The 9442-nt window shown below is 42.2% G+C and overlaps 1 protein-coding gene across 2 annotated transcripts; it reads left to right on the top strand.

Annotated features, from left to right (window-relative positions):
- Window positions 1-6227: 6227 nt before the first annotated feature.
- Window positions 6228-6932, top strand: LOC101542397 (bcl-2-like protein 1). 2 transcript variants are annotated; one of them, XM_004606987.2, is made up of 2 exons: window positions 6228-6601; window positions 6791-6932. In XM_004606987.2, exons 1-2 carry the CDS (start codon window positions 6228-6230, stop codon window positions 6930-6932), a joined length of 516 nt encoding a protein of 171 aa, XP_004607044.2. The 2 variants fall into 2 exon arrangements, with proteins under 2 accessions (XP_004607044.2, XP_004607043.2); XM_004606986.2 differs by having other exon boundaries at window positions 6228-6932.
- The last annotated feature ends 2510 nt before the right edge of the window (window positions 6933-9442 follow it).

Below are 9442 nucleotides of genomic sequence, written 5' to 3'. Positions count from 1 at the left end.
TGCATTTGTGAGTGCTCACATTGTACTCATTAAATAGTTGCGTACCATCCTTGGATCAAAGTGCTGATATGAGTTGGGGTCCATGTAATTTTCTCCACAAAAACTTATACACTATTCATAAGTAAACACAACTGCAATTTGGTGCTCATATTTGAGTTCATTGATTACTTGTGCTTTTGAATTGTTCCACATTACTGATACAAAACCAACTTTGACCTGTTCTGAAAAGTCCACAAAGAGAGGATCCCAGATACTGTCCCCTAATGCCTTCCTTAACAAAGCTCGACTGTTCCTTGTAACTAGGCATAGTGGGAAGTGTCTCCAAACAAACATCATACCAACAGGTAAAATAACTGAGTGATTGCAGTTGAGCAATTCTGCCCTTTAAACTGTTACTGCTTCCTTCTTTGGAAAGAGCTCAGTTGTGGCTGCCTTTGGAATGAAATCATCACTTGCTCAGCTAGTAGCAGGAGTTCCAGCTACTTCGCCAGTCTGACTTTACCCCTTATAGTACAAACATCAGTGCTTGCCTCAAAGTTCTCAAAATTCTGTCCAACTCTACCTTCTTCTTTCAAAGCTTTTCCCTCCTCTCCATTTGAAGACCCCATTAGCCACTTAAGTCATTAAAGTGGGAAAAGTTAGTGGTGGTGGTGATCATGGGAAACCTGAGGGTAAATAAGAAAGATGAGAGGATGAGTTTTATTTATCCTTTGAAATGTGCATCTTTGGTTTCATGTTTTATTAAATTTGAATTAGTTGTATACATCTGCCCATTCCTCCATTATAATTGGAATTTGTACACACATATGCATGTGTGTGTTCCAATATTGTACTTACCACCTAAAGGAGCAACATTTTTTTTTTTTTGCTAAAAATTGGCTTTTTTATTTCTTTTTTTTTTAATTTATTTATTTTTAATTAGAGAATCACCGTGATGGTACAGTTACAGATTTATACACTTTTGTGCTTATACTTCCCTCATACAAAGTTCGGGAACCCATCCCTTCACCAGTGCCCATTCTCCACCACCCGTAAACCCAACGTCCCTCCCACCCTCCCCAATCCCATCTCCCCCCCACCCCACCCTGCCACTGTGGCAAGGCATTCCCTTCTGTTCTCTCTCTCTAATTAGCTGTTGTGGTTTGCAATAAAGGTGTTGAGTGGCCGCTGTGCTCAGTCTCTAGCCCTCATTCAGCCCGCAACTCCCTTCCCCCACATGGCCTTCGACTACAATGTAGTTGGTGATCGCTTCTCTGAGTTGACCTTTCCCCGGAACGTGAGGCCAGCCTCGAAGCCATGGAGTCAACCTCCTGGTACTTATTTCTACAGTTCTTGGGTGATAGTCTCCCACTCTGTTATTCTATATACCATAGATGAGTGCAATCTTTCTATGTCTGTCTCTCTCTTTCTGACTCATTTCACTCAGCATGAAACTTTTCATGCCCATCCACTTAACTACAAAATTCTTGACCTCCTTTTTTCTAACAGCTGCATAGTATTCCATTGTATAGATGTACCAAAGTTTCCTCAACCAGTCATCCGTTCTGGGGCATTCGGGTTTTTTCCAGATTCTGGCTATTGTAAACAGTGCTGCGATGAACATACATGTGCAGATGTTGTTTCGATTGTACTTTTTTGCCTCTCTGGGATATATTCCCAGCAGTGGTATTGCTGGGTCAAATGGGAATTCAATATCTAATTTTTTGAGAATCATCCAAATTGTTTTCCAGAAGGGCTGAACCAGTCGGCATTCCCACCAGCAGTGAAGAAGGGTCCCTTTCTCCCCACATCCTCTCCAACAGCGGTTGCTTTTGTTCTTTTGGATGTGTGCTAGTCTCTGTGGTGTGAGGTGGTATCTCAAAGTTGTTTTGATCTGCATCTCTCTGATGATTAGTGATGCAGAGCACTTTTTCATGTGCCTTTTGGCCATTCGTATTTCTTCCTTGGTAAAGTTTCTGTTCATTTCTTCGCCCCATTTTTTGATGGGGTTGGATGTTTTCTTCTTGTAGAGTTCAACCAGTGCTTTATATACCATTGATGTCAACCCCTTATCTGATGGGTATTGTGTAAATATCCTTTCCCATTCTGTGGATAGTTTTTGTATTCTGGTCACTGTATCTCTTGCGGTGCAGAAGCTTTTTAGTTTAATGTAGTCCCATTTGTTGATCAAGGAGCAACATTTTTAAGACTTGAAAGTTTTATGATTGTAAGCAAATTCAAAATTTCCCCCAAATAATAAATATTTGAACCTTTGAATTCTTTGAATTCTCTAAGCTGATCATGACATGATTTTAATTGTTTATGATTAAAATGATTTTTTGAGCAATTCTACATGCATTAAAATATACACAGGAAAAATATACAACACAAGGTTAAGTAAAATTTGGGTAGTTCAAAATTTGAGGGATTGGTGGGGAAAAGTGAGATTTAAAAAAAGAGTCAAATAGTAAGAGGAGATGAATGAACCACATGAATATGACACAATGTTGACTATTGTGCAGTCACCACAGGATTATTTTTGTACTCATCTAAGCTTTCCTTTGCTGTAAGAAATAGTAGTAGCAGTGATCACTAATCATGTACTAAGAATGTCTGGGCTAATATACACTTGTGCAGTCAGAAATCACAGAGGAGACTACTGGACTTGAGAAAGCTCAAGAATCATTCCTGCAATGATTAGAATAATATATTTGGGTGTTAGAGTCAGCAATTAGGAAAATGATCTGAATGTGTTACCAGGGATGGCATGGGTTGTTGGGGGGTCAGTGGCATTGATAACGATGAAATTGGTTGAGCCAGAACATCTGAGTTAGAGAAATTTAGCTGTGAAGCATTTTCATAGGCTAGGGATTCCAAAACAGTAGCAGTTAATCCCCATTCAGTCCCCTTGAAATTTCATCTCTGCCTAATTCACATCTGTGTTCAAATGCTTTCCATCAACATTTGACGTAGAAAGCTCTAAATTACCCCGGGGTATGCAGATTTGTATTTATGGTCAGTATTTCCTGATTTCATTAAGATACCTTCATGGATTAAATAGGACTTCAATTCAAGTATCAGGTTATCAATAACATGATGCAGAGTATGGTGTGCTATGACCCAGAGCTGAAGTCTGAAAGTCATTTGAGGAATATTATTTTAAATTTTCAGTATAGCCATGGAGGAAATAAATGATTGGCTAATTATTTCCTATTGGTGTTATAATTCACAAGCAAGTTGACATGTTTTTAAATATCCCATTATCTTAACCAGACCAGTTTATATGCATATGTGAGCAGTGTGTGTGTGTGTGTGTGTGTGTGTGTGTGTGTGTGTGTGTGTGTGTGTGTAGGTTTTCAAGATTCTGGAAGGAAAAATTTTGATTATGGTTCATCTTTTTCAGTATTATAAAGGAAGTTATTTATTTCTATGTAATTAAGGTACGGTCATTTGTTCCACGTGTATATGATTTCACTTAATTTTTTTAAAAGACTTTATTCAACATTAAGGTTGTATTTTAGAAATAACAAGTAGCAAGTTAGATGGAAAAACATACTACAGCCTTCTAACTAGACCCCAATAAATTATAACAATCTAAAGACATGCCAATTCAGTACTTGTCATTTTTAGATCTTTTGTTTATTTACATAATTATCAATTAAAGATTTTGAACAAGCAAACAAGTCATTGAAGTGATTCATCTTTAAATGCACAACAGTATAAAAATCTGAAAATAACTAACTACTGAAAATAGTAAATATTTAAAAATCATATTTTCTCTACTACATAATCTCAGGTGGATAGCTAAAACTAAACCAAAATTAAGGAAAGAAAATTTTTTGGTAACCAATCCTGTCAATCATTTTAAGTTAAGTAATAGAGTGATTTGAGTTATTTTGAGGTCTTCTTTATCTTTAAAGACCAAATGTCAATGGATTTGGGGTACAAAGAGAAGCTGAATTACTGCCCTCCCACTCCTTGCAGATATTTAAAAGATTACTCATTTATAAAGATAGTTAAAAGATAAAAATTTTCTCGTTTGCTCTTTTTATTCCATTACATTCCATTATTGAATTATAGATGGTGGCTCATTGCTAAAATGCTAAAATATTGCGATTTTTTCAAATTGAAAGATAATAATTAAACCACAATGTATAGCACAATTACTTTTCTAATTTGGAAATCACATTTATGATTATTATGCTACTTTAGCCTCATCTCTTGAAGACTAAGTATTTTTAGGCCTATTTGTCTGATGACTCCAGCTTTTCTATATGTCCTTATTTGCTTCTAACAACTAGATGAACTGACCTGCCTGATAATTTGTTTCCATTTTTTCCACAAGCTAAGATAGACACAAATCTAATATTCAAAGTTGCAATTGAATACAGATGGCTAATAGGCATATGAAAATGTTCTCACTGTCACTTATGATTTTAGGAAAATTCAAATCAAAACAACAATGAGAAACAATCTCATGCCATATATATGAGAATGACATATATCAAAAGTTCTAGAAGCAACCAATGTCGGTAGGGTTGCGATGAGGAAGGAACCCTCACTCACTGTTGGTGAGAATGTTGTGTGGTTCAGCCTCTATGAAAGGAAATATTAAGATCTCTCAAAAAGAAAATAGAAATGGAACTCCCATACAACCAAGTGATGCTACTTACTGGCATCTCCACCTCACCCCCATATAAAACATTAATTTGATAAAAACATGAATTTTAAAGGGTATGTGAACCACCCTGTTCATCATGGAGTTCAAGACAATAGTCAAAATGTGGAAACAACCAGATTGCTAGCCGTGGATGAATGCATCAAGCAATTGTGGCGTATAGAATACTATAGAGCTTTCAGAAAGGATAAACTCATGCCACTTGCCAGGACATGAATGAAAGTAAAGAATATCACACTGAGTGAAGTCAGAAGGCAGATATTAGAAACAAAACAATCTCTCATATTTGGGACTGATAGATACATGGGGGGCTGGAGCAATAGCACAGTGGGTAGGGCATTTGCCTTACATGTGGCCGACCCGGGTTTGATTCCCAGCATCCCATATGATCCCCTGACCACCGCCAGGGATAATTGCTGAGTGCAGAGCCAGGAGTAACCCCTGTGCATCGCTGGGGTTATCAAAAAGCAAAAAAAAAAAAAAAATAGATACACAGTAATTTAACAACAGGGGGCCAAGGGCAATAGTATTTATTAGAGAGTTCATTTATAGAACTGAGCTGGTAGAGAGCAAGGAAACCGAGGAGGAGGGGCCTTGAGTACCTGGGGTGTGAGAGGCAGGCACTCTGGGGCTGGCTGTGCTATGCGAATGGTGAATGCATGAAACCATCATCAACAGTATTATAAAACACAGTACCTCAATCAATAAAGATAAAATTCAAAAAAAATTGCAGGGAGTTCCATGATTCCATTTTCTTCTTAAAGCAGCCCAGGCTGTTCTGCTCATAGGCACACTCGAGAAGTGGAGCAAAGATGTCGGGGGAAGCTTCCTGGCAGAGGCAGCTGGCCTTAGCGTTCCTGAGTCAGTTTCATGGGCGTTGGAGGCATTGCACAGGCAGTTGCATATAAACATCTAACATCAATTCAAGCGCGTGAGCCATCCATGGTGTATTAAATACTAACACTGAAAGCCAGAGAGAGCCTAGTGTGGTTGGATCACTTACTTGCCTTACACGCAGTCCACAAAAGTTTGATCCTGCCAGCACCACACCAGACCCTTAATCCCTTCCAGGAATGATCCTTGAATACAGAACCAGTAAAAAGTCCTGAGCACTGTAGGGTACGGCCCCCAAAGTTCCAAACCAAAAGATACCCCAAACAACAAAACCCTCTAGATAGCTGGGAGCATTGGTGGTGGTATAGTGGTTGGCATATATTTTTAGCCTTCCCAAATTGGAGGGAGTTTGGGGTTAAGGATTGGAGTGTGAGACTTCCTATGGGATGACTTTCTGAGGGCGGTCTCCAGGAGAAGTGAAGAAGGTTGGGGATTCTTTTTTTTTTTTTAATGCGGTTGGTGTAAATGAGTCACAGCCCACTCGTGCTTTCAATCGGACTTAATTAAAGTCTCCTGGAAGCCGACCCAGCCCTTTATAAGACCCATCAAAAGCCGGTTCAGAACCTGAGCCCGGCTTTGGATCACATGAAGAAAGCACTGAGCAGAGAGCAGAGTTAAGTGAGCAGAGGAGGTTTCAGGACAGAAAACTGGGGGAACCTCATTCCCTTTTCTAAAAATGTCTCGGAACAACTGGGAGCTGGTGGTTGACATTCTCTCCTATAAACTTTCGCAGAAGGGACACAGTTGGAGTGCGCTTAATGATGTCGAAGGGACAACAGCAGAGGCCCCGGAGGGGCCTGAATCTGAGATGGAAACCCCCAGTACCACCGTGGACAACCCAGCTGGTCACCTGCTGGACAGTCCTGCACCGCCTGGAGCCAGGGGCCACGGCTGCGGCGTGGATGCCCCCGAGGCGACCCCCGTGGACCCGGTGAAGCAAACGCTGAGGGAGGTGTGTGATGACTTTGACCGAAGGTTCCAGCAGGCATTCAGCGACATGACGGCCCAGGTCCACATCACCCCAGCGACGGCCCGGCAGACCTTCGAGCAGGTGGTGGACGAACTCTTTCGGGAGGAGGTCAACTGGGGTCGGATCGTGGCCTTCTTCGCCTTCGGGGGGGCCCTGTGCGTGCAGAGCGCAGACAAGGAGATGCGGGGCTTGGTGGGTCAGATTGCAGCTTGGATGACCACCTACCTGAACAGCCACCTAGACCCTTGGATCCGGGACAACGGCGGCTGGGACACCTTTGCAGAACTCTACGGGAACAACGCGGCGGCCGGGAGCAGGAGAGTCCAGGAACGCTTTCAGCGCTGGATGCTGGCGGGCATGACCTTGGCTGGCATGGCCGTCCTGGGCTCGCTGTTCTTCAGTCGGAAATGACTCAACATCTCCACCACCCACCTTTCTACCCCTCTCCTGTCCCTACCACAGCCCCCCGGTCCAGCCATCGTTGCCAACAGAACCAAGGTCTGCTGCCCATGGCCACCAACTCATCACCAGGCTAGGACTACACCCGGACCCTTAGTTTTCTAGTGTTTAATCAGGCATCTGTGAGACCTCCCTTCCCCCACACTTCTTTTAACCCCATACCCATAGTTTCCACCCCCCACCCCCCAATCTGCTTGTGGGGGCTTGTGGCTAAGGGATGGGGGACCCCACTTATCCCTTCCTTGCCTGGAAGCAGAGAGAGCTTATTAATGCTTTTGCTTTCTTTTCAATGTTTGTGGCTCCAGAATTGATCACCTATTATTCCTTCATTCTACCCCTACATCCTATCTAGGCTATATCTCCTTTCACCCCCACTTTTTTTTTCTTCTTGGCTCTGTGTGTGTGTGTGTGTGTGTGTTTGTGTGTGCATTCAAAAGTATTTAGAACAACATCCTGAAAGGCTTTAAGCATCCAGCTCAGCTGCTTCTTTGTTCATCCTCCCATCTACCCAATTTCCACTTCATTTGGGCAGCAGGGCAGGTAAGACCCAGATGCCCCTAGGCATGGGGTCGTCTCAGCCCTCAGCCTCCCACTTCCCTGCAGGGTGGTGTTCGCAACTAATCCTCCAGCCCTTGGGAGGGTCAGGGACCCAACCTCACTTAGAGGCCACTTGTAGCTAATTAGAGATCCAGACATCTTGAGACAATGAAATAAGGACGGGGAGGCTCTCCCTACCTCTGCCTGTTCAAAGTCTTCTGGAATCCTAGCTTGTTCCAGAGCCTCAGGCAAGCAGTCAACCTCCCTGTAGTTGCAGAAAACATCCCCCTGTCCAGAACTCTTTATGGCTTCAGTGGCCTCACTTCCTGCAGAGAGGGAGTCACTAGACAGATACACGCACAGATGCACAGCCTATGGCTTTTCTGCCGTGGACGGTCACCCAGAGTCCAAGGGGATAGACACTTTGGGCACAGGTGAAGGGGAGCTGGAGGGAACAGCAGCGTCTTCCTACTGTCTTCCCTATTCAGACAGGGAGGGTGGAAAGAACTTGGTGTGCACAGTGGCGGGGAGGCGGGCTGAAGGGTCAGTGCTGCAGGCAGAACAGATTGAGGCCTCAACCCATTCAGGCTGCCCAGCTGGATGCCAAGGGAAAGGTGCCCCAGGCTCCCTCTCTCCTTTGCTCTCACAGTGGCAGGGGTCCTGAACTGCCCCCAGGCTGCCCCAGCTCTCTGTGTGACAGGTGGGACTTATTTTAATTCCTTGTGAAGATGAGGTATGATTCTTGTTAAGCAGTTCTGCATCGATTGTAAAGGAGCTGTGGGCTTGTGCAGGTAGAGACCAGGTGCCCAGAGAGTGGCCAGCTTAATGCTTCCTCCCAGCAGGGGTCCTGGCTCTCCTCCACCATCCCCCACTCCTCTCAGGTTCATCTCATTGAAGAAATCTGTCTGGGGGCGAAAGGGCAATTTAGTCATGAACCAGAATGACTCGGTGAAAGTTAGTAATACAAGAAAGAAAAATAACACTCGTTCCTCAATGATTTCTGGTTCCTTGCTGCCCTGATTCTGGCTAAGATAAGATCTGGATGTCATGACTTGATCCATGATTCTTGTTCTTCCAAGGATTTTTATATAATTGCTCGCATTGGTTTCTCTCTCACTCACAATCATTAAAACAATGTCCAGTTCCTGAACTAACCAGTATTGCCCATTACAAATCAATACCAGAATGTGAGGGGGCCAATGATGGACAAGATATTTCTGTTTGTGTCTTTGAGCATATTTATCAACCAAATTGTAGAATTGTGATTCTGAAATAGTCTGATTTTTTAAAATTTGATTCATATAAATCTCCTTACCTTAGTATCATTTTATTTATTATATTTCAGCAATCTCTCTCTGACCTTATCGTCCACATTTGGACTGCTTTTTCTCCTTAAGAAGTAACATTTAATATCCGCTATTAGAGCCAGTGTTTTACTAAGAAATTGGGACATGACTGAAGAATGACTTTAATAATGGTTGAAATAATTGTTACTTCTTGGCTTTCATTGTAACCCCTGCCCCTGTTCATGTTAATAAATAAATAAAAGAAGAAAACAGAATATGGTTTATAAATTATTTTTGACATTCACCTAACTTGACTTCTTCCAGTTTGTACTTTGCTTGCAGGATAAGAATGCTCAGATGACAACCACAAGGACAAAGAAGACAGGAAAGATTAACCATCTCATTTATGAATTGTATTGAAAAGTTTGCCAGCATCTACAAATGAAGCACAAGTATGAACCAAAACAGATATTTGGAGTTTTAGTTGCTTCACAAATATAAAAAACCTATGGATAATTTAAGCTGGATATATTTCAAAGCACTTTGGCATGTTTCTGGTCATTAGGATATGGCTGGTGATTATGTCAATATGTATCATTTATTAAAGAAGAATTCATCGACACTGCCATTTTGTACGCT

The sequence above is a fragment of the Sorex araneus genome, chromosome 2 (assembly GCF_027595985.1).
Source record: "Sorex araneus isolate mSorAra2 chromosome 2, mSorAra2.pri, whole genome shotgun sequence".
Taxonomy (NCBI): domain Eukaryota; kingdom Metazoa; phylum Chordata; class Mammalia; order Eulipotyphla; family Soricidae; genus Sorex; species Sorex araneus.
The sequence above is the reverse complement of the archived record's forward strand: the minus strand, read 5'-3'. Positions and strand labels throughout refer to the sequence as shown.